Source organism: Hyposmocoma kahamanoa, unplaced genomic scaffold (assembly GCF_003589595.1).
Source record: "Hyposmocoma kahamanoa isolate Upper Pololo Valley unplaced genomic scaffold, ASM358959v1 160, whole genome shotgun sequence".
NCBI lineage: Eukaryota > Metazoa > Arthropoda > Insecta > Lepidoptera > Cosmopterigidae > Hyposmocoma > Hyposmocoma kahamanoa.
In genome coordinates, this window is record NW_020653575.1 from 7,444,027 (window position 1) to 7,469,730 (window position 25,704).

At 39.7% G+C, this 25,704-nt stretch overlaps 1 protein-coding gene across 3 annotated transcripts; it reads right to left on the reverse strand.

Moving 5' to 3' along the window:
• Positions 1-1,927: 1,927 nt before the first annotated feature.
• Positions 1,928-25,543, reverse strand: LOC113240661 (LIM domain kinase 1). 3 transcript variants are annotated; one of them, XM_026478023.1, is made up of 16 exons: positions 25,459-25,543; positions 20,725-20,839; positions 19,394-19,524; positions 17,800-17,925; positions 13,651-13,780; positions 13,241-13,548; positions 11,361-11,472; positions 10,962-11,090; positions 10,577-10,702; positions 8,761-8,892; positions 8,568-8,684; positions 7,532-7,630; positions 7,267-7,427; positions 6,713-7,004; positions 6,263-6,448; positions 1,929-6,201 (listed from the first exon to the last, which is right to left on the reverse strand). In XM_026478023.1, the coding sequence occupies exons 1-16, from the start codon at positions 25,524-25,526 to the stop codon at positions 4,915-4,917; spliced, it is 3,519 nt and encodes a 1,172-aa protein (XP_026333808.1). In that variant the 5' UTR covers positions 25,527-25,543; the 3' UTR covers positions 1,929-4,914. The 3 variants fall into 3 exon arrangements, with proteins under 3 accessions (XP_026333809.1, XP_026333810.1, XP_026333808.1); XM_026478024.1 differs by lacking the exon at positions 17,800-17,925 and having other exon boundaries at positions 1,928-6,201; XM_026478025.1 differs by lacking the exons at positions 17,800-17,925; positions 19,394-19,524; positions 20,725-20,839; positions 25,459-25,543 and adding an exon at positions 17,555-17,787 and having other exon boundaries at positions 1,928-6,201.
• Between the last annotated feature and the right edge of the window lie 161 nt (positions 25,544-25,704).

Here is a 25,704-nt window from a genome sequence, read left to right on the forward strand (position 1 = left end):
TACCTCTTGTAACGAATATTATCAACAAATCCATTTCTTCCTCGACATTTCCGCTTGGCTGGAAGACTGCTCTGATTACGCCCATACCCAAAATTTCGAATCGTAATAATTACAAAGACCTTAGACCAATTAGTTTACTGCACTATCTATCCAAATTACTGAAAAGGATAGTATTTTGGCAATTGACTGCGTTTTTGGAAAGAAATAAGATTCTACCTGAAGTGCAGTCTGGTTTCAGAAAAGGTCTCAGCACTTCAACTGCTCTTTCAGAAGTGGTAGATAATATACTAGACGCTCAGGATAAGGGTATGGCCACTATACTGACTCTACTCGATGTTTCACGAGCGTTCGACTCTATCAGTATCCTGTTACTGCGTTACGTTGCCAAACTTAGATACTATGGTTTTGACACAGCCACAGTGAAATGGTTCAGTAGTTACTTGACTGATAGGACTCAAATTGTCAAAGATCAGGAGTAGAACTACAGAGTATCGCCAGATCTTCTGTAAGGAGTGTGCATAGAGGCGTGCCACAAGGATCGATATTAGGACCCATTCTTTTTGTTTTGTACTCTGCGGATATCGTAAAGAATATGAAATACTGCAAGTGCCATCTTTATGTGGATGATGTCCAAATCTATATTCATACGGATTTAAAACTGTCCCTTTCCAGGATCAACTCCGATCTTGATTGCCCGATGGTCAAATCATAATTTTTTTGATTCCAAATCAAAGTTTATGGTTCTGGGTTCAAAAAAACCAGGTTGTAAGAATTCTTTCACACAATCCTAGGATTAGTATTCTTGGATCATCGGTCGAATTTTTTAACCAGGCCAAAAATTTAGGTGTCTCTGTGGACAGTGGGTTGCGAATTGTGCGCCATGTAGAGTCTGTTGCCAGATCTTGCCTCTTTCAACTAAAGGTATTATATAAAATTCGTCATTTACTCAGTGAAGATATTAGATTAAAAATGTGTGAATCTCTTATTTTATAAAAAAAAATATATGTGGATATAGTTTTCGGTCTGTCTTCTCTCTACCTCAAAAAAATTAATACAACGTGTTCAAAACGCCTGCATTCGTTTCTGTTACAAAATTCCAACGAGGAGTTACTTAACACCTTTGCTAAAAACCTACACGGTATTCTTAATATGGAATCTAGAAGGACTTTCCATTTTCCTACTTTGATGCACTATGTTGTTAGACACAAAAGTCAGCCTTATCTATATGCCAAGTTAAAATGGCGGACTTATTCCTATATTATACGCAGAGTTAATAGTTTTTTATTGGTAACGCCATTCCATAAAACAAGAGCCTTCGAGGGTAGCTTCCGGTATCAGGCATCTAAATGCTGGAATAATCTGCCTCCTCCACTTAGACAGCCAATCTCAAAATTCGCATTTAGAAAAAGTATGAAAAATCTATTGATAGAAGAAAACCAGCGATGCCGGTTGTTCCTAACTCTTGTCTTCTAACTTATTTCTATTTACTTGTAGCTTTTATGTAATAATGTATACATGTATCACACGTGTATTGTAAATGTGTAGTGTGGCATAAAGCAGAGGATACACAGAGCATGTACCATTTCCTTAGGTCTCAGCCGACACTGGAACAGGAACGACTGAAAATCAGAGTCTGTCTCGCCAGATAGATATACTGCTGAGTCGTATCCTTTTCTTCTTTTGCGCCACTATTCACACTTACTAATTTAATATCACGCAGCCATTTGTTGTTTTAGTGTCAAGTATTAGATTTAAGTGCGTATAGTGACTCAATTTAATGAATAAACGTTTTTCTTTCTTAAAACCTGGAACTTTCTTCTCAATAAATATTTTCTTAATGTTATGACTGAAGTGGGATGACACTAACAATGGCGACATATGGTTAAGATCTTTGAACGCACAAATGAAAATCAATATTAATATCGAATATATTCCTTTATTCATTTGTACTTACAGACAAAGTAAAAGGATACAATACGTGGAATGCGCCGACGGAAAGATCGTTGTTATTGCTGTTAGTGTGTTAACACCATTCACAACTAAACGTTATTGGAAATATAGCTCTAAAATACAATGTACATACAATAGCTAATATATAGGGTAAATGTGGCCAACATAATATAAAAAATTGTCTTTTTAAAAATATTTTTCTATCGTTTAGAGAGCCGTAGTAAAATGTTACATAATTTTATGTATGAAAAAAATAAACTTAAGTAAGGGAGTATGTTGAACATTTAAATTTCTTTTCGCGACATTCACCCCAAACATAGTAGAACGTTTAAACTATCAGACACCTATAATACTCGTTATTATTGCATCATTACAAACGAAATGTATCACAGATAAGGTAAAAACATGAGCACAAATTAAATAATACGTAGAGATTTGTTTTGCCAGATCTAAAAATTATTTTCGAACCGAGAGGTTTATAAATACCTTTCATAATGGCACTCTGTGAAACCAAAATATAAAATTCAGACTTTAAAAAAATTATTTAAAATTAAATTCGAATGTTAATAAATTAATTCAGTTAAAATATTGTCCAAACTTAAATCCTACATCTTATCTCTAAATCGATTATGAGTAGTAATTTTTTAAAATTTGTTTGGAAATATAATTCTTAGGTAACAAATGTACAGTTTTATCCCAAAATAACACATTGTTATCCTGATAATTGTTTCAAAAAGATGTGTTATTTCCCGATAAGGCTTATTAATATAAAAATCTTTATAAATGGCACTGTTCACAATGGAATACAAACTAGAAATCACCTGAGAGGATTTTTTATAAAAATCGATAATATTTCTTTTATAATAATTATGTAATTTATCTAAAAATCTAATTATAAAAGTGTATACTAAAATTGAAAATAACATTTGTATAACCGTGTCGAAATGCTACGCGAATAAATTGACAAAGCGTTCGCAGTCTTGCAGGAAGGCACCGCCACGCTACAACACCGTCGAATATCAAATAAGCACCCAAAATATCAACAAGCACTTACGACTAAAGGGAATGTTCACCATTCAGAGACGCGTCGTAATTGAAGAGATTCTTGTGTGCGAAGAATATTTCCCTGTCATCCTAACGCATAAAAATATGGTGAACTCTAATCGCGACTGTACACTCAGAGTGCTCTCGCCGATAATTCTCGCGAGAGAAAAAAATCTAAATGTGGCGATGAACGGAGATGGTGAATGCATTGAAATAGGGCACGGAAGTTACCTGGCTGTGTGTCAGCTTTTGGGATACCTGGTTCCCTTCCTCCGAAGGATACATTCAAAGATTTGTGAGTGTATTATACTTTAGTGAAATGAAGCTCCACTGATGTGTGAGTGTAAGGCGACGCTCTCTTTTTTTTGCACGACATGCCGAGAGCCGGCGAGAGATACCGAGACATTGCGAGGGAGACCGAGACATCCGAGTGCTTTCCTCTACACTCTCGCACTCTCGAGTGTACAGCAGCCATAACATTTCAACTTTTAACAATTATCTCATCAAAATGAAGCAACTGGTTTAAAAATTGTCTAATTCACACAAATTTCAAACACATCTAAAGGTCTACTACGTATCACCCACAAGGGTAATGTCAACGTATTGACGCGTACTGGAGCATTTACGTGTAATTTTACAATTTAGTATTCAATTTTGACCATTACACTGCCGTCCGCTAACTAAAGTCACGTGAGAGGACACGAGCGCCAGCAGCAAATTATTCGAAGCGGTTCCCGTAGCCAAAAAAGGTCACGAGAATGCATTTCTTATACAGCTATGCACCATTAGGTTAATTTAAGAAAATATGTCCAACACGTTAACTGACTTTAACTGTTTTAGAGAATTTAGAGCTCTATCGTATGCTATTTAAAACGGATATTTCAACACTTGTCATTTAACCGTGTTTTAGTTAGATTTGTTTTATAAAAGATCAATTTAATAATAATAATCCCTTGGTCTTGAAACAGGTAAACCAATGAGTACCGGAGCAACGGAATTCGCTTTGGGGCAATATCAGTAACAATCCCTCAAATTCGTCCTACGAGGAATCGAACCCGGGAACTCCTCAAACCGCGCAAGCCGTTGAACCACCAAAAACGTCATAATTAAGTTTATTTAAATAAAAAAATTTGGTTATTACATTAATGTGCATGGTTGAGGTTGAGTGCTCTATACTTCAAGGGAACAGGGGAATAGAATATTATGTCAATAAATTTTTGTGACTCGACTAAAAATGACAAGTAAGGGCAGTATAATGAACGGCTAGGCGTATTTTACGTGCTCTAATCCGAGCTATTACCTTAAAATCTCCTAGGATTTTAACACTACAACTCGCAAGCACTATATAAAAAAGTCTCAGCGACAATCTAAAACGCTTTCCAATGGACTTTGCCAACGATTACATTGTTTATAGAACGGAAAGTGTACTGTCCGCTAGATACGATTGAAAAGAGCGAAAGGCATGTCAGAACTGTGTTCCCTGTGTATACCCATGGAATCATGGGAGACAGATGTGACTGTATGCACCATTTAAATTTAATTTACAGAATTGGCAGCAATTATTACAATGTTGACTTTTTAGCAGCAACAACTTTATAGAACCATATTCCTTGCAAACACAATGTATAAAAGTTGGCAAGGTCCACTTACAATTAAGTATACGTGATAAGTACAAACAAGAAATCAACAATTGTATATCAACTACATGTTTCAACGTGGCAAGAGTATACTTAATATTAAGGCGGTGACATTTATGGATGACCTTGAGATTTCACGTTTTGAGTGAGTTCGCAACATTGAAACACGTTCTATAAATTCGTTTGAGATCAAACCCAAGTCGAATGTATCCTACAATTAGCCTGGTGATATCGGCGTGGCGACGTGTTTCTCAAAGCTTGGTCAACCACTGTCAAATCTATTCTAAATAATTCGCTCGAGGGGTGAGCTAACGTTCATTGCGTCTAGCGACTTGTCGTCGACAGTCTTCTCTAAGTCTTTTTTACTATTTATCTTCAAATTCGCCAAACTCACATAGTTATTACGCGAAATGCCTGGTTCGCGTTTCTTTACTACATCTTTGTTTTTAATAGATTCTAGTTTTTTCTCAGGGACGGTGGCTAAAGCAGGAATGTTATTCATAGGCGAGCTCCGTATCAAAGGAGCTAGTTTGGTCTTATCTACGTTTACTGGAGCCTTGATTCTGTTGCGACCTACGTCTATGAATTTTGGCTCGGGGACTTTGAGATCGCATTTCGACCTTCTTTCTCTGTAGCTGAATCTCCCGTCTGCGAAATCGGGTCTTTCACTCGGCACGTGCCTCCGGAATATCGGAGTCATCGGTTTCCCCATACTCGCAAGTTTCAAGTCGCTTTTTAGCAAATTATTGTCTTGTTTTTTATCTTGTCGAATTTTTTTGTCGGTTTCGTCTACAGGCCTGACTTTATACGACGACCGGCGAAGATTACTAGGCGACGCCGGCCGCTGAATGAAGAACTTACTTCTAGATTTATCCGGCTTGTCTTCCTTCTCACTTTCCGGTTTATTTCTGACGATTTCTGCCGTGTTCGGTTTAAATAAGCGGCTCAGTTTGGGCGACAACAGTTTCTTAGTGAAGAATCCGGTCTTTTCGGGCTCCTTTTGCGCTTCCAACGTCTTCGGAATGTTCTTAACGCCCTGAGCCATCACGGGACTCTTCGTCAATTGGTCAATGTTAAATCTTCTACTGTCCACTTCGGGGATTTTCCTCTCCCCCGGGTTCCTCAACGTGACGTCGGCGACGTCGTAGCTCGCTTTCTTCCCTAACAAATTTTCGCCTTCCTTGACAATACCGGCGAGCAGGTTCCTCGCCGGATCCACGTCCATCTTCTCGATCTTCTTGAAGGAGCTGACGTTCCTGTACCAGTCGCACATGTCGGGGTCGTCGTCGGAAGAGTCCGAGTCGTCGGAGTCGCGCACCTCGCAGTGGTCGGGGATGCTGATGTGGCGGCAGAAGGGCAGCGGGGCGTCCGCTTCGCGCTTGTACTTGCTCTCGAGACCCTCCACGGACTGGTTGCGCAGGAAGGCGGGGAGGGGGTCGGGCGGCGGGGGCGCGCCGAGGCCGCGGCGCGGCTTCAGCGGCGGGGGCGCCTCCGCCTGGTTCAGCTGCGCGTCGGGGCTGCAGCGCTTCAGCGGCGCGGGGGGCTCCAGCCACTCGGAGATGTCGTCCACCTGCAAGCAGACGCGTGAGGGGCGGCGCGGGGCGGGGGCCCTCGGCGACCTGCCGTCGTACCTTCGTGATGTTGATGCCGGCGCCGTCGGCGCGCAGGATGTAGCCGGGCGTGAGCGCGTGCGAGCTGCGCGACACGGCGCCCGCGCCGCCCAGCGCCCGCGGCGGCCGCGGCAGGTGGCTGGCCGACACGCACTTGCCCAGCGCGCACGGCGCGGGCGCCGGCTGCAGCGCCGCGTTGGACTGCGACTGCGCGGGGGACCAACGTATCAACCGGCGCGTTCGACGGCTCGTACACATCGCTACCGCAACCTTACTTATTGGATCGCTCTCAATACACGAAAGGAATGAGCGTCGCGCTACGTGAATCCTTGGCCGGTGTTACCTACATTTTCGGCAGCACTGCACCCCGTGTTTCTTATACCCCCACTGACAAAATTCCGAAAAACAGGGACACGCAAATCAAGAAATCACCCATAAAAATCATCTTTAGTGAACAATCACAATTCTCACCTTGACGACTTCATTCAAAGGCAGAGTCAACTCCACGTTGGAAACTTTACTCGGCGACCGTTTCAGCTTGTCGCAGCTGCCGCATTTTGTGCACAGGCAACATTTGTCGTCCGCAGCACAGAAGATGTTATTGTTCTGATGTTGGCAACACTCAGGCGTGGCGTGACCGCGTTCGGAAGCGCCCTCCGTGTATTGCAGTATGTCGGCTAACAGGTTTGGTGGCAGCGGTCCAGGACTTGATAAATGCATTACTAAGCTTTCTAGCCATATTTCTATCACTTCGAAAGGTGGTCTGAAATAGAGGTTATGTTTTATTAAAAATATCAAAAATAGTTCATGGGTCATAATAACCATTAAAATCCATAATCCAAGAACTTCACATACATAATTACTAAGATTTCTTTCTCTACGTAGCGGAAAAACCAAAACCGCTAATTGTATAAAGGGATACAGCACTAGGTCCGTCCATTGGCACACATACGCACGCAAAATAGGCGCCTTGTCGTCGAGTTGCGGATACCAGCCCGTTGCACCAAGTACCAAGATATACGCACCTCTTGTCGGGGTCGAGATGACAGGCCAGGAAGGCGATGCGGTAGAAGGGCTCGGGGCAGAGCGAGGCGCAGCAGAACTTCTCCACGAACACCGTCTCGTTCAGGCCGAAATCGGATCGTCGCGGAAGGAAGTCCGGATCGGCAGATACACGACCGATTATCTGTAATTATAATACAATGTTCACGGTAACTTAACTCGGAAAAATATTTAACCAAACGCAATATTTACACTAATTTCCGATTCAGGTTAGTTAGAAGCACTGACCTCGCAAAGTATGATGCCGTAGGAAAAAACGTCGACTTTCTCGTCGTACACGTTGCCGTTCATCATCTCTGGAGCCATCCAGTACGGGTTGCCAACCACCTGACAAAAACCGCGCACGTGAATAACTTAGAAATACCTGCAGTACTAAGGTCGAGCTCTACAAAGAGCAACCTACATCGATCAATGTTCTAATCGCCGATTGAAATCATTGGCTTTATGGAGTTGCTGATACCTGAGAGCGTTACAGTTTGTTCTGTATTCATGGCTGAATTAATAAAATTAACCCCGTCACAATTCGTGAGGTATCGTTTATCGTCTGTAAAAGCTGTAGTCTCTTCCAATCCAATAGATGCGAAAAAAGTTTGGTTAAAATTCTAAAGTAAACACTCAATAAATCGAATAAGCGCTTTCACGTACATTTCGTGATATCTAATCACTTTTTCCAACAATATTCATTTGTATAATATCGTAAAATCGTATTTGAATAATGGTTCTCAAAAAATGAGGTTGTTTTAATTATAGATGTATGAATAGTCTACGGTTGCATAGTGCTGTACGAAAAAAAAATTCATTCATTCCATTAAAGTGACTGTAATCGATTTAAAAAAAAATTCAGTCGCAATTGAACGAGTGTCTAAGTGTAAGGATTTGAAGGAATATATAAAATTAAGATGTCGGAAACTTTAAATATGCTTTTATAGATTATGTAAGGTAAACGGCTAGTATGATTCGATGAAAGAAACCGATTCATTAATTTAATTAATCGATTTGTAATTGTAGTAAAATTGGCCGTCACTAAACCGTCTACGATCGGGATAGTAACTTGTTTCTTTACTTTTTGTTTCAAATCGATTGAAATGAAGTATAATAATATTTACTTTTCGCGTAGCTACTGTTGATTAATAGCGAGTAAGTATATTTCTGTAACCTTCCGTATAGTATGTATACTATACTGTACATATAGTACGTAAAGTAGGTGGTTCGTTGCACTGTCCCTGCTACTAGAGTTTGTTGATATGAACTTGGTCTCAATTACCGTATATCTCTTCCTGCGTAACGTCGAGTGCGCGTTGCGTTTCCTTTCGAGCGTGTTGCTGGCCGTCCGCTGCACGATCCGCGCCAGCCCGAAGTCCGCCACGATCACGGTCTTGTCCTGCAAGGGAAGCGCTGATGAGAGCCCGACTCGGCCTCGCGTCCGCTGCGCGGAAGGGGGGAAGGGGCGACGGCACCTCTCGGACGAGGCAGTTGTGCGAGTTGAGGTCGCGGTGGATGACGTTCATGCGGTGCAGGTAGCCCACGCCGCGGGCCACGTCCCGCGCCAGTCGCGCGCGCCGCGCCCAGCTCAGCTTCACCGACGCGTCCTGCGAACGGACGGCATTCCACTGTACATGGACAGATATATATACGGTATATACACTTCATTGCTCATACGTAGGAACAAAAACAGTACATAGACAGCTTAAAACTAATGTGAGCAAAGGCGGCCTTATCGCTAAGAGCGATCTGTTCCAGACAACCTTTGAGATATAGGAAAACTAACCAGAGCGGGATACGTAGTGTGCCAATAGCAAAATTTGAATTGTATAGACAAACAATAATTAACATTGTGTTTTATCAAATAATCAATAACGATATAGTATACCTACATGTATATTACCTAAATAAACTTACACTTACTAATAAATATAGACACGTTGCAGACTAGGACAGTGTCAGAAGATATGTACGCAATCCAGTTTTGAAAATGTACGATTGTAGTTGACGGTGGTGGATGGTGGAACCCCAAATACCGCCACTCCCACGGAAGAAGAAAATGCAGACAAATAAATGATAAACACTATGAAATCTTGACAATGGTTGATCGTAGTTTTGTAATTTAAAACGATGAAACAAGTTCTAGACTGTCAATAGAACTTAAACTTTACCCAGTCGTTATCGTTGGAATTGCAATACCTTTGCTAAGGTGCTGCTATCTTGCGGCCAGTAGCTGGACTACGACGAACAAATAGAAAGTAGTATCTTCTCGACAACAGATGTCTTCTTTAACGCACACATTGCACAATGAACCTTATTTCGATGAAGAATTGACACACCATACCATACAAAGCGGTAATGGCGGACTCAGCTCAAGTAGGCAAAACTGTGCCTACAGTTGGCCCGCGTGTAACGCAAACTAACCACTTCTACTGAATTTATTGTTCTGTGGCCATTCCTAAAACTCTCGTCTAGTGAGATCTGTCGAATTGTTTTAGGTTGCGGAACTGACCGGTATGAGTCGACGAAACGTGGATACGTAAGGGGATGCCTTTGCCACTATCCAAACATCATCATCGCTGACCTAATGCGGGTTGGCGACCACAAAGTTTTCCAACGGTTGTGAACCTTCTTCGGCATCACGATGCTTGACTTCACCGTTAGCCAGAAGCTAACGAATATTCATAAATCTACGTAATATAGTATATGTATTCGCCACAACTTTAAACAATACTGTAGTTGCCGATACAGGCCATAGGTAGTTTTAAATTGTTTGCAAATGATAATTATTAACCACAAAGCATATCGAATAACCCACAAAGTAAACTTTTATTTCACTCACTTAATGTCTGTGCATTACTCACTACGAGGACTCAACATTCTAAGACACTCCATCTATCCAGAGGTAAAAATAAAATATTATTTAGCCATAGCTAAATTAGTTTTTCTGTACTCGAATTCGACTCATCGTCTGCTTTAACTTACAAAACAATTCTTAAACTGCAAGATCACGGTGGTCTTCTATTGCAGTTTATATACTAAGTATATATGTTAAATACCATATTGGTTTAAAAAGTTTCTTAAAACGTCATCAACTAATGACACAATCAGAAGTCATACCAAAATGAACTTTACAGGTTAAAATTAGAATCGTTTAACACTTTTCTCCACATTTAGGTGCTAAGAACCAAAAGGTCTTTGATAGGAATTCGAACCGTCGTCCAGATCTCGATTTAGAAGCGGACATTCTCCCACTGGACCATCTACTTTTTTTTGTGTGCAAAACAATACCTGTATAAGTTGATGCAATGTTCCTCCTGCGACGTACTCGGTGACAAGATGCAATCTCTTGTCTTTGTACAGCACGCCGATGAAGCGTAACACGTTCGGGTGGTTCAACGACCTTAGCACCGCCACCTGACAGTAAAATTTGAAATGAGCATTGGAGGATAACAATGTTTTTATTAATTTTGAAATAACTATGGTAACATAGACACGCCATCACGCCGGTCTCCTAATGACCTCATGGTTTCTGCCTGCCCCAACGGGAGATCCTGTAATTAGTAGCAGTACAGCTCCTTGTGAAAGAGTGGAAAGTGTAAGTATAGGTCCAATTTAGAAAAACGAAGTTGAATCTAACAAGTAAAAAGTTGTTTGCATGAAATGAGGGGTGTACCTCCTTGAGGAAGTTCCTCTGCGCGTCCTCGTCGACGCGGTACAGCTGCTTGAGAACCATGACCTCGTCTGTGGCGCGGTGCGTCACCTTGTACACCTGCCCGAAGAAACCGCTGCCCAGCAGCTCGCCCTGCCACAAACAATCAACCCTCGCATACTTCGCACCACATTAACCATACGTAGTTAGTACAAAACTATCATCGTCGGTGTTTTATAGAAAAGACGTAAGAGTTATGTCGAAAAAAAATTCAGGCAGAATGTCAAAGGCTTTCACATCCGTTTTAAAATATTTACGTCCTGTTTTAAATGCAATTTGGTTTTAAGTGGAGTTTAAGTTAAAAATTGGTTGTTTAAAGTATAAGTTTTAAAAGTGGGTTGATGATGCTGTACAAGAACATACCTGCAGCAGGTCACAGGCGCGGAATACTTTCTGTCCCGGGGCCGGCTGCGCGCGGAAGGAACGCGCACGGCTCAAGTCGCAGAGAACGCCACTGGGCTCCTCGCCGTCCACGCTGCAACAAAGCGACCATTCTACAGCGGTTCCTCGCCCTGAATTCTCGTTCGCCGCCCGACATCCGCCGAAACAATTACTGTCAAATAAGAAATACTCGACAAAATTAAAAAATGCATGACGCGAATGAAGCTTCGAGATTTGGTTCGAGTACTATTTGTTTGACAGTAATTGTTTCGGATGTATGCTCGTACTGTAGACACCCTTGTTCCAAAGGCAATTGCCGTCGAAAATTCTCACCGGACTATTTCTGGGGTTGGCTTTGTGCGAAATAAATGAATGGGATGCACGGAACAAGTCTCCCCATACGACTGACGCATTATGGGTAACAATAGGCGAATATTTTTCGTGGATTGGCAAGTGGACGGCCTCCGTGGTCGAGTGGCTTGCACACCGGTTTTCATGGTGTCGCTATCTTTAAGGTCCCGGGTTCGATCCCCGGCCAGGTCAGTGTAGAAAACTAACTTTTCTATACTGTTTTGGGTCTGGGCGTTTGTGGTACCGTCGTTGTTTCCGATTTTCATAACACAAGTCCTTAGCTACTTACTTTGGCATCAGAGCAACGTATGTAATGTTGTCTAATATTTAAAAAATAAAAAAAAAACTAAAATGCTTGCCGCATTACAGTATTATACCATCGGTACGATAAAAAGAAATAAATTTGATTTTAATTTCTGTTTCCGAGATTTTGTTTAACTGACTTTGACATTATACAGGGGCATTTAAAAAAAACTAACTACCACGCAGGACCATATTACTAACATGATAAGGAACAACTTTTGTAGCATGACTTTATACAAAACATAATAAATTTACCATTAATAAACTTTTAAGTATTTGTTGTACTATCTTACACTTTTTAGATCTGTATTTGGTAGAATAAGTTCAAACGTGCAAGCATCATCCGCGACGACTCCCACCCCTGTCCTGCACAGAGATGATTCTGTGCAGGACAGGGGTAATGACCGTTTAGATGTATTTTTTTTTGTATGAGTTATTTGTGGTGTCAGTAATATAGTCCTGTGAGTTGGTTACTATTTGACAAATAACCGTACATACATATCTAGACATTTGTATGCATGCTTGTATACTGTCTCTTGTTACATCTTATATTATATCATGTTCCAAGCAATTAAGCATTATTATTATAAAAAATACCTCCGCTAGGAGTAAACTGGAAATCTATTTAACAGACTTAGAATATCCATAAGAATGTGTTTGATATTTTTTAACCCAAACGCGTTGAGTGAATGAGTGAAGCCATAGGTTTGAAACTTTTAACTGTGTACTTGTAAGTCCATTCATGGCACTGAAGCTTTTTTTCACGTACACACTCATAGCCCCACACTAGGGAGACCCTGTTTTGCGGGTGCCACGGACACACGCCTAGACAGCCACAAATTACGCCCAAATTCACGAGATAAATAAATGTAGGCTACACATATATTTCTCCCGGCTCGGGAATCGAACCCGAGACCTCTTACGTGGCAGTCTAGCATGATAACCGTTCGGCCACGGAGGCATTTAGATCCAAAACGGATGGAGTTACGAGTGCGACATTTCTTATAAGACTACTGTCCTGTCTGTGTGTGTGTACTATCTGTACTAGTATTTTATATAATCTGTGGTGTAACTATCGTATTTGGGCCCATTGACTTGGTCTCAACGAGTTCCTGGTGTGGAAATAATGACTTTATTGACTTTTTGGAGAACAGTTTTGTGCCCAGGGATTTTTAAATTTTAAGTGTAATTGACAGTATATTCCTCACACGTCAAGTAACTTTGACATGCTGCTACTCCGCTCCTTTTCTCCTAGTAAGGGCGAGGACGGGGTCTGTCTCCTCTTAATCACTCTCACTTTGCCTCCCTCTTCTCCTTTTCGTTTGAACAGTCTCTCTTTCCTCACTCCGCTGTCCTCTGGAATGTCCTCTTTGGGAATGTTTTGTTTTGTTTCTTTGTGTATTTTTCTTTCGACGGGTGACTTCGTTTCGTGCTTGCTTCTTTCTTCGGCTTCCGTCGTATTAGCCGCGCGTTTCTGCTGAACGTTTGATGTTTCCGGGTTGTGTTCTATTGTTAGCTGAAATAAATAAACACACATTCTACGTCACAAGATACTATAGAGAATTTTTTTAACCGTTGAAAAATGAAGACGATATACGAGAACCGTCGTAGATAATACCTGTATAAGTTGTTCCGTGTTAAGCGTGCGCTGCACGTCGTGCAACGGGCGCCCGCGCACCGGCGCACCGTTGATCTCCAAGATGCGGTCGCCGATGTGCAGCGCGAGGAGACTGCAGCCCCCTTCGATCCTGGACAACATATCATGATGCGCTTTCTCTATTCCGGTACTAACTCCACATCTAACTAAAATCCTGCAATATAATTAGTGACCTACATAGTTTATTGTCACCCCTTTTGAAAGCTTCTAGGGTGACAATAGACATTGCATTTGTATACGAAATGCATAATTTAAAAAAGTTACCACATAAGAAATGAAACTATTTTCTTCAATCTAAATCGTGTATATTTGTGTTTGTCATATCATGGACAAACCTAGGCACACAATTAAGTTCGAGTAACCTCTGGTCCTTGCAAAAGAAGTACGTTATCGACCCAGGATCCTGCGAGACGCCATTGAACTTAAAAAAACATCCTAATTTAAACAGGGGAGATGGTTTCTCCGCACTACTAGTTTGGGATCGAGTATGTCCTCTGATGAACAATCCCAAGCAGATATAAGACTGCGGAACTAATTAAAATGTTTTAATTGAATCTAATTACCATTATTAATTAATAATAAAACTTAAAATGAATAAAAATGTATATTGTTGAAGTAAAATCAATTTGTAAAACAATTATGCAGGGGAAATTTAAAAAAGAAAGTATTTCATTAATAACTCTGTAACAATAGTGAAAAATAGGGTTAACCACCACTAAACCACCCTAGTGAAAAAATAGAGTGGTTTGCTTTAATATTAGACACTTAGAATAATAACGGATAGAATGATAGTTTCATATCAAACGAACTGTCACAAGTGAGGCAAAAATCGAATTCATATAGGCTGGTTTTAGTAGTAGGTTAATTTTCGGTTTTAGTGAATATTTATATAAAAATACAAGTTGAAACGCGTTATTTCCCTGTGGAATGTGATGCTAGTGTCTATTTTATGTTTGTCTGACGTATTTTTACACTCATTTACCGCACATTTCGTCATTTTTAGCTAAAATTCTTGATCTGTTCGCGGTGCAAGTTGACCTTGAGCACTGAAGGCCCGCCCGCTCGTGTAGGCCCTTTTGGCGCGCTTCAATTTGCCTCACTTAGCGTGTGCTGGCTTGGTTTCTATGCGTTATTATTCTAAGATTAGACATAACTGGCTGATGACTTTACCATCCAATCACACGTGACCATGGGACCTGTAAAGGGCCCGAAAAGTTGGTTTTATTGAAAAAATAAATATACGCGACTTATATAGTTTCATTTCGTATAATTATGTAACAATCGCGAAAACCTAAGAACTCGAAAAGTTAACCACGTTTACTTTACAGCTGCTGGGTTGAGGAAAACCGCATTTGTTTCCATACCCAATTGGTCGGAAATGCGATGAGTAATTTCACTATCATACAGACTAAGTCAGTATTTGCGACTAAACATTAATTTCTCACGTTCTAATATATATTAACTGTACCTACTGTTAAGCGGCACAAAGCTCAAAATAGCACAATAAAAATATATTTCATGCAAAGTGTGGATTCGCTCTACAATTGTTATTGTTAACGGTAACGTTGCTTTAACCCAAGAATAAAATACTATATTAAAGGGAAGTTGAACTAAAATTCACGATAGAGAGAAATGTTAAATACGAGAGTCATCTAGAAAATAAGTTCCGTTTTGGTCTGTAGGTAGCCAGCGTTTTTTTCCATATCTGCCCCCGTACTATGCCGCCTCGATAAAGGTATTATATCCACATTTAGCTCTCAAATTCGAGTGATAAACTGTATTCAAAAATTTTATCACAAAATGGCGAGTTCCGTGATAAAACCAATGACTGCAAAAGATTAACACAGTGCCAATCATGGCTGCAAGGTCACAGCTGAGTTTATAACATTTTTGACAGTTCTGCGCACTAATTTTATCAACGTAAAAATTGAACGCGATAAACGAGATGAAAAGAAATAATAAAAACAAATAAATTGATATATATAAATTATTGGAAAAAGGCGAGGAGAACATTTTTAATACAGTTCAATACATGAGAGTAATTAGAAATACGTAAATAATAACTAATATACTGTAAAATATGTGAACAGAAATCACAAAATCATTTTTTGTTTCATCGTTTTCGCGGCGATGATTAAACGATAAAGATAGCTATATACGCAATTTCATGTCGTTGTCCTGTTCCCCAAAATGTATAACAATAGTTCATTACCAAATAAGCAACTTAGCTTTATCAACTGAAATAAATATCGTCACGGGTAGGTTTATCACACATATCTAGGAGAAACAATTAACACCTCCCGGTATGAGACATAACGGAACTTACTTTTTGGATGACCCTCGTAGAAATGAAAACTAGCCTTATTATACTTTACTGACAATCATATTGTTTTTACCACAATGATATTCGTAAATATTTTGTGGAAATACTCCATTAATATTGTTATTATTGTTATTGATACATTGATAGAACAACACAAAGGTCATGAATTGACGGCAAAAAAAGCCGTTTCATACAAAGATATGCAAACAAGCACCTAGAAAAACTCATAAGATCTGACTCGTTCTTTAGCTTAGTTGCTAAGAGCAGTAGCCCCGGTGTGGCAACAGACGCTGGTTGGAGCCCAGTCAGATTTAAAGTATTTTGCTTTATGTAATAATAGCTGATTTGCACTACAACTGTTGCACTCGAAGTGCCGCCGACTGGTCGTTGACACGCGCAGCTTGCTTGCGCAACCATTGTGGTGTCAGCAGAAAATCAGAGCTTCAAACTTATTAAGTTAGCAGCATTGTCACAGATTACTTAATAGTTAATACATAACAGACACATCACTCTCATACAAAATAGAAAATACCTACGCTATAACAGCCTTCTAAATCTGAAAAATAAAGAAAAAAATAACCTAAGCACGCGCTCAGAGAGGTGAAAATAAGGTTGCCCGCTGTATGCAATCGTGCAGAGCCGAATGGTCATTAATGAAGGGCTTGTACGAGCGCTTGTGCCCACGTCGGAATACTCAGCGGTAGGCACTTATCGCGTAACCTTGAGCGAGTGACGGAGCCCTGGCATTGTGCTGAGCCGAAATCTTTCCAGTGCATTATTTGTAACCTTCCTTTTTTTGTTACATGTTATCGCGAATTACGTCGCGATTTAGCATTAGTTTTTTGATATAAGCATTAATAAATTTAGTCTGTTTAGTCCAAGCGTCATAAATTTTGAAGGTGAGATATCAGGCGTCTGCTGGTTGTTGTGCATTGGTCGGACGGCATTACAGTATTTGTTCTCTAGGCAGCCTGAAGATAGAGTTTGACGAGTAGTAACAGAATTAGAATGAGACCCGCCACTTGTACTAAAGGTATAAGGGAGGATCGATATGAGGTTAAGGACTTATTAGAACAAAGATAGCAGTACCGAGTTCTTAGGTTTTCGCGATTGTTACACATAGGAAATGAAACTATTTTTCCGGATTCAAATCGCGTATATTTGTTTTTTCAAACAAACCGACGTTTCGAAAGATAGCAGTGCTATGAAGTAGACTGAAGTTGGAAAAGGTATACGCGAAGAAAGATACTCTATTACAGGCTGTTGTGATAGAAAACAAATCCGTATATTACGTAATGTACATTATGATAGAATCTTAGGCGTGGCGACATATACTGTGATGTAGTGTGCTGAATAAATGCTTTATCCATCTATCGTATGTTGTTCGATCTTTGTATCAATAATAAAACGTGCGATATGAGGCGAAAAATGCGTGCATGAGTTAGGTCCGTCATTCACCAAAGAGAAGAGAGGACATGTCCAAATTGCAGCTCTTCGCTTCGGCGGATGGCGGGGAGGAGGGTTAGGGATGTTCCGCGGTACCTATGGCCCGTGAGTTGGATGCAGACGGCGACGGCGGCGCGCAGCAGCGCCCGCCCCAGCGCGCCGAGCTTGCCGGCGCAGCGGCCGCGGCACCAGCCCGCCCACGCGCTGCCGAACCACATTGTTAGCCCGACAAGTTGCGGTGAACGTGAGAAGCCAACGCGAAGGTTAATGTTCCCGATTTTAGAAGCCCTTCGCTTCGGGTGAGGGGAAGATTATGACTGAAGCGGTAAGCGGGTACGCACTGCGAGACGTTGAGCGCGCCGGAGTGCGCCGGCGAGACGGTGAGCGCGCCCGCGGGCACGTCCACCACGCGGATGGCGTGCGGCCGCGGCGACGACCCGCGCACGGCGCTGCTGTAGCACCCGCCGCTGCCGAAACACGTGTCACTTACACTTTCTCAAGAACTAAGTCCAAACTCATGGTACTACGATTTCGTTTAATTAAGGTAAACGATTCTTTTATGGGGAACTGTATAAGTTTTTACAATGAGCTTCTGGAGCATATATTAAGATTACCATTTCCTAAGTTTAAAATTTAAATTAAAATATAATTAAAAAGTTTTAATACAAAATTGTAGACTACGTGTTAGATACAGATGTATGGAAAGACAACACGAGTCTAGATTCCACACAAATATGATTCAAAGTGTATTCCATAGCATTTAAGTTTATTTGAAAAGAGCAATCCATAGAGTTTCTTGCTCGTTCTTCTCAGGGAGGTCAGCGCACTATGTTTCGCACAGAACATGCTAGCTGGACAAAAATATTTATTGCTATTTTTTGCTTTGTGGGGTGTTCTTATTGCCTATTATGACTATCTAATTAAATTTTAGCGTCAGGGGACCCAGTTTGAGGGAAGGGGGTAGAGTGAGTACCACCGTATTATGGTTAGATAAGAAAATTCTTTTCTCATTTAAATAATAAATATATTGTAAAAAAAAACAAACTGTAACTGTAGTGAGAAAAGAGGTGTAATACTTCACGCTTCTCTAATACTCCATAATTAACGAATACTATTAACTAATCTCTACTTTTCGATATCGCTAATTTCTTCTTCCGAAGAATCAATTTCAGTCTACTCGTAGTCATGCATGCTAACATTAGGACTGTTAGTACTTTGACTTCTATTTACAGATGGGGTATTATTAAATCTAATACTTCAGAAGGGAGGCTACCTGTGTTTTTTTTTGGGAACCTCTCTGAGGCTGTTTATTACAGGGTCAGATGTGATCAACAACATATTAATTAAATCTTTATTCGCGGCAATACGTGACGAGTATTATGCTCTCGGGATCTTCTGTAATCTTTATTGCGAGCTTCCTGAGCTTCCTCAGAAAGCTGCCCAATTGGTAGCAGAGCTGACTGAATAACATCTGTACTGTGTACAAGAATTTTGTGCAGTACAGATGTAATACCATGGATAACGATTTATATACAAATGTCTAATGGCTTGTGGTAAAGATTTAAATTTCTCGATGTTAATATCGTAACCGGAAGCTAAAGTTCTGAGTATAGTGGCCACATTTTTTATAAGAGTCACATCTACATATGTAATGTCTGCGCTAGGTTCACAAAAATCTACGGGCGGCATTTCCATCATTTGTATTCCCAAACCTTGGTTTCGGTTTATATCGGTTATTTTTTTCTGTATCAAATGAAGCAATAAACATTTTTGACGTAACTCCACTTATGCCATTCTTCCGTAAGTTCCACTGTGGTGGCATAGCATCTACAGTTTTATACTTAGTCAGGGATATTTCATTGTCTGTATTTGTGTTGAATAAATATTTTACCTCCCCATCTATTACGTAAGTTTTGAATAGCGAGAAGATCGTACCAGTAAAGATTGGATCGCTCGACGAGCGCATAGGGCTGCCCGTCCTCGATGTGGCTGCCGCAAGCGCGACACAGGAAGCATTCGGGGTGGAACCTGTGCTCGCCTGCCGCCATCACGGGGCCCGTTATTACCTAAAACAAGAGCACCAACATTTGCACTTCCCGAGATTAAACCAGTAGCTCACCATCGTATTTCCTTTGTTTTTGTTTGGTGCAACTATAATGTCGTTGCTAATTTAATATCTCCTATGTGTTAAAAATAACTATCATAGAAAAACGAAAAAGCTTTCTCCTGTAAAATTTTCGTAGAGAGTATTTTTGTTGATTGTCATTAAAATAAGAACATTAACATGAGAGATTTTTTTGAATTTCTTCGAATATGCTTTTCAAATATTTACAATCTTCTTGTAAACGAAAATGACATAAGAGGTTTTAAATTTGCAACGACGATATAACAATCAAGTCAAAATATCATTGGAAATCAAAACTATTTTTCCGATTTAAATAGCGTAGGTATATTTGTTTTTTCAAACAAACCAACGTTTCGGATCCTCTACAGGTGAACCGTGACCATGGGACCTGCAAAGGACCCGAAACGTTGGTTCCCTAACAAAACAAACCGAAGAACTCAAAATATCATTTCGAGCTCTTAGGTTTTCTGGATTGTTACACATAGGTTTGTTCGAAAAAACAAATATACGCGATTTAAATCCGGAAAATAGTTTCATTTCAAAATATCATTGTTTCACAAAGAAGCAATTACATATGAAATCGTCAATTGGTTAAACACTACTAATCATTCGTAAGGCTTCGAAATCGACTGCATGCAGTTAATGTGTGAAGTTAATTACGACTGCACGCATTAACTGCATACATGCAGTCAATCTGTTAGCAGATTAACAGTTGCAGTGCCACTCAGAGCTTTAAATCGCAAAGATCTGAGGGGCACTGCCACTGCGCCGACTACAACATAAGTTGACAAGTCCCAAGTGCCTGTAATTTCACCAGCACCCTTACCCTTCCAAACCAGAATGCAGTAATGCTTAGTACTTGGTGGCAGTATTTCCCTGGACGAACTCATTGTTTCCGATTTCCATAGCACAAGCTTCAATTACTTACTTTGTGATCATACGTACATAAGCTCACGCCTTAGTTCCACAGGAGGGGTAGGCACCACGAGAGGAGACCACGGAACGTCACTTTATCCTGACACAACTCTCGAACCTCACATACATCAACTACCCTTTTCATACAACTTCTTTCATTCTTGTCACTTGAGATTAGAGGAACATAATATATGTTTTCTAATATTTATTTATATCAATAATATACCTGTGTACATTGCTGGCAGGTGTCCCCGTATCGTGTCCAGTAGTCCTGCTGGCAGAAGAGTAGCCCCGCCTTTTCGAAGTACCACGATGATAGTGCTGCGTCGCACACCGAACACCTGACGTCACAACACATAACATTTATTTTATGGTACCTCTTCAAAAAAAAGGCAGTATATATAATTTACATCCACTGGGTCCCATTCTTCTTCTTCTCATTGTATCGATGGCATACACTATCAGAGCCGGGCCACACGATGCGCTGCGGCAGCGGTGCGGCGCCTGAGCGGTATTGCTACGGCGTCTTACGTACAAATATCCATGGTATGTCACAAGGGGACTTGCAAACAGCGAAACGGGGAGTGTGTGCTCCGTCTCTCAGTTGATTTTGCGGTCAAACGATGATCATACGCTTGATTGTTTCAGTTTATTTTTACGTATTTTGTTTTTTTTCCGATCCATTTTTAACCGACTTCAAAAAAGGAGGGGTTCTCATTTCGACTCTATGTTTTTTTTTGTATGTATGTTACGCGATAACTCTTGTGAACCAATTTCGATCATTTTTTTGTTGGAAAGAGGGTACCCCGGAAGTGGTCCCATTTAAATTTGAAGAAAAAATACCACCTCTAAGGGTGGCAAACTAGGGGATGAATGACTTTTGAGGTCGGTTTTTTGAGTACTCTGTACTGATTAACAGATCGTCCAACACTCTTCCGTCGTTGCCCGCCGCTGCGACGTCGTAACAACGTGGCGGCGCAACAACGCTTCGCATGGCCCGGCTCTATGCGTGCTATCGTGAGGAAAGGATGTGCCAATCGGCATAAGGTACCCACCGATTATTGCCCAGGGTGCGCCAGACGTACAGAAAAAGAAATGTAAAAAGAAAAGAAATGAAACATCGTGTGGGGAGGCCCCTTTCGTGTACCCATTTCGTGGGTCCCATTGCTGAGTAGAAAATGGATTTGTCCATTTCAATCCGGTGCAGTGTCCAATATACAGATTTAACTAGTCCATTGACAGACCGCGAACATTAGATCCAGTCATTTCAATCATTGATTCATCCAATAGAAATCAGCTCGTAACGCATATTATCCTTTGTTATGTTTCTTTGTTGTACATTTTAGCAGCTTCCTATTAGCAGTGAGTGACGCCATGACGCACGGGCTTGCTTTCCATTAAAAAATTGTTTAAAAAGTTGACCTAATTTGATTGCATTAGAAAACTATTCAGGTTATTTTTCCAAGTCATTAGAAGTTTTAAATTCTGGATAATAATAATAGTAACTGTACTTATAAAACAGTCTATAATTCATCGGTGAAAGAGCGAAAGCGCCATTTCGAAACATTTTTCTGGGGAGCATGTTTTAGGTTTTAACGACTGTTTTAAAATATTTACGTCCTGTTTTAAAACGAATTGTTGGTTTTAATTAATTTTCAAAATTTAACGTAAATCTTTTAAAACAGTTGTGATAAACTAATACGTCTTTAATTCGCTGCCTTGAATAATTTTTCAGGAAGAACTATGAACCTGTAACTTACTGTAACAAAGTCGTATCTTGTACATTTCAAGAATTTTAGATAGACACAGTAAATAAAAAATTTAGTCATTTCAAAGTTTCCCAGTTGTGTGTTCGTGTAGACGTGTGTTGGATTGTGTGTGCTTATGACTAAACCGGAATAAGCGTGTTAAGCCTTAATGTAATTAAAAGTTTCTTTGTTCCACTACTCGTATGAGTTATAAGCCAAGTGGCACTGGTATCTCTACATTTACTTATTAGCATATTGTAATAATGTTATATGATTTATTAAAAAAAATTAAAGCGTGACGGACACTAACAGGGGTGCAGGTCGAGCGCCTGTCGGGTCGGGAGCACGGCGGAGCCGTCAGGGCGCGCCCGTGTTGTCGTCCATATAAATACACGAAATTACACCCGCCGTGCACCCGACCCGACACGCGCCCGACCCGCAACCTCTGTCAGTATGTTTCACGCTTTAAACAGTTCGACCCTTGGAAGGAAAAATGTTTCACAATTAAGTTGGGTTTATTAAAAAACAAGTGAGGAATTTATACTATTTAGTAAGTTATTGATTGTAACATTTGTAACTTAAAATTACTATACAATTTTTAAAAGGTAACATGATAACATGATATATTAGCATTTGTACCTATTATTAATAAAGCTGTGTTGATGTTCCAAGAAATGAATCACAGCTATATAAATAGCTTGCAACACTTTTAATAGCAGGTCTATGCTAATGCATTACAAGAGTTATTAGTGCAGATATTTTATATAACAAATTATAAAGTATAATATTGTACTGTTAAGTGATTTAGCTGTAAAACATAAATTCCGTTATGTAGTAACATTTGTGTGTATTAAGAGTTCTCATGCTAAAAAAGTTTTGGCGTTGGCTCCGCCCAAATTTGTGAAACAAACATATGCCTGAAGTTCGCGTGAGATGCGACAGGAGATGTTGAATTTTGCGCATTAAAAGTACCAAATATGTTTTAGCGGAATAACTCTAAAACTGAAGGGATTAAAAAAAATCCGTAGTGACAGTTGTCGATCATGCATAAATATAATTAATTATTTAATTTTTGTCCTAATTAACCTGTAGCATTTCGAGGATAAGAAGGAAGGAACACATCGAACAGATGTGCATGAACCTAAACAGATTTGTTTACGCTTTACGAAGACTAAGGCAAACTGTCTCGCGAGAAGCTGCGTTGACGGCCTATCACGGCTACGTTTCGTCAGTGCTCAGCTACGGTCTTGTACTATGGGGTAACTCAGTATTCTTAGAAAGAGCGTTTAAAGTCCAGAAGAAGTGTATTCGAGCAATTTGCGGTGCCTCGTTCGATGACAGTTGCAAGCCGCTGTTTAAAAGGCTGAACATATTACCTTTGCCATGCATGTACATTAGGGATATCTGCGTATTTGTCAACTCTCATCCTCAATATTTTAAAACACGCGGTGAAGTCATTCAAAGGCAAACTAGAGCAAAAATTATGAATCTCTTATACCAACCTCGTTGCCATAAAGTAATTTATAAGAATAACTGCTTCAACATGTGTATAATTATTTACAATAAATTACCAAACGAAATTAAATTGTTACAAGGACATACTTTTAAATTAAAATTGACAAAATGGCTTTTGACACATTGCTTCTGTAGTAATAAAGAATACTTAGAATTTACAAATTCATTACATTAATTAGAAACTATAGACTAAAGAAACATTGAATCCCATTAATATTTGCACATCTGCTTGCAGGTTGAATACAATGTACCTAATTTTACTTCTTTGTAATTACTGGTCTGGCAAATAAACGTATTCTATTCTATTATATTCTATTCTATTCTATAAATCGAAAAATGTGAAAATTAGAGGTCATTTCGTGATTTTTATCTATCGAGGAAACTTTATTGTTTTATGTTTCTGATTAATGTCTATGCTTGAATATATCGGTGTAGTTATTTGTGCAATATTTTATTTTTAACTTTAAAGTGGATATACCCCTCTAAAATCATATCGAAGATTAGGAATTTTTCCTCTGCTCCCTCTTAATAAACAGAGATAAACGCCAAAAAATATATTTAATATTATTTATATATAGGCCTGTAATCACGGACGGTGCAAACTGGCCGAATCTTTGTGATGTAGATGTGTATTATTTATATTAATACCTATTAAATCGATTTTATCTTGTTTATTTCGTATCGTGTATTTTAAACGCTGTAGTAGCCTAATGGTTTCACCTATCACCTCTCAAGCAGAGGTGGTGGGTACGAGTCCGGGCTCGCACTACTGAGTTTCTCGGAATTTATGTGCGAAATTTTATTTGACAATTACCATGAGCTTAGCAGTGAAGAAAAATATCATGATGGTACCTACATGTCGAAGAAGGTTCACAACCCTTGGAAAATGGTACAGTTGCCAGCCCGCATGCCGCATTGGGCCAGCGTGGCGAACTATGGCCCTAAATCCTCGCCTGAGAGGAGACCCGTGCGCAGCATGTCATTTTTGTTGTGGTATTTTGGCACATCTTTTTACAGTTTGCTAAGATGCCTAGCTATATTCTAAAAAGTCAACAATATTAATTACTGGAAACTATAGCAAATAAATATAATGTCGCATTTATGGTCTTGTTATCGCCTAGCACTCATTCTTAGTGCGCACTCTACAGGGTTACAATGCGCCAACCACCAGGGCAATTATTATGCTGAATGAGTTCCTAGTGCACAACCAGATTGCTGATGTGTACGCGGACAAGTTATCTCAACTCATAGCTGCAATAGCACACTATGTAACTTACATTATTATAAAACTAGGTAATCTTGTATTATATATTTCCAATTTGTGAATCATTTTATTTTGTTATATTTAAGATATCATTATTATATTAAACTTAATTTATTTCGCTGGACGTTTGGGTTGACTTGAAAGTCCACAAGAGTCTTATTATCAATAAATAAAAGGCATATAACTCTTATAAACCAGATAACCTTCTCTTTTGAAATTACAAATGAAAAAAATTAATTCATTCACAGGTAAACAAAAATACTTAAAAGTTTGTTTTTTTAACAGTATTTCAATTTCACAAGGCAGATTTCTCAGGCAAGAATAAAAGTCTAGAAGTTGCTACATGAAAAAAATGAGCAAAAAAGTCAAAGAGTTTCACCTGACAGTGCCTAAATGAGCAATGTAGTAAAGAACTAATATGATTAGCACTTACCTAAAGCAGTCTTTATGCCAATCCTGGCCCAGAGCTGACACATAGTCTCCATCTCCAATGTCATTCATACATCCTGCACAACTTGGGCTCTCTAAAACATACATTAATTTTCTACCATCAACATATGCAAGTATATTGTTAATAAAGCAAGTTAACTAAATAAAGATAACAGTTTTCATATAGTTAGAGGATATGAGCGAAAAGTAGGCGCATATATACTAGAAAAGTATGACAACAATATGAAAA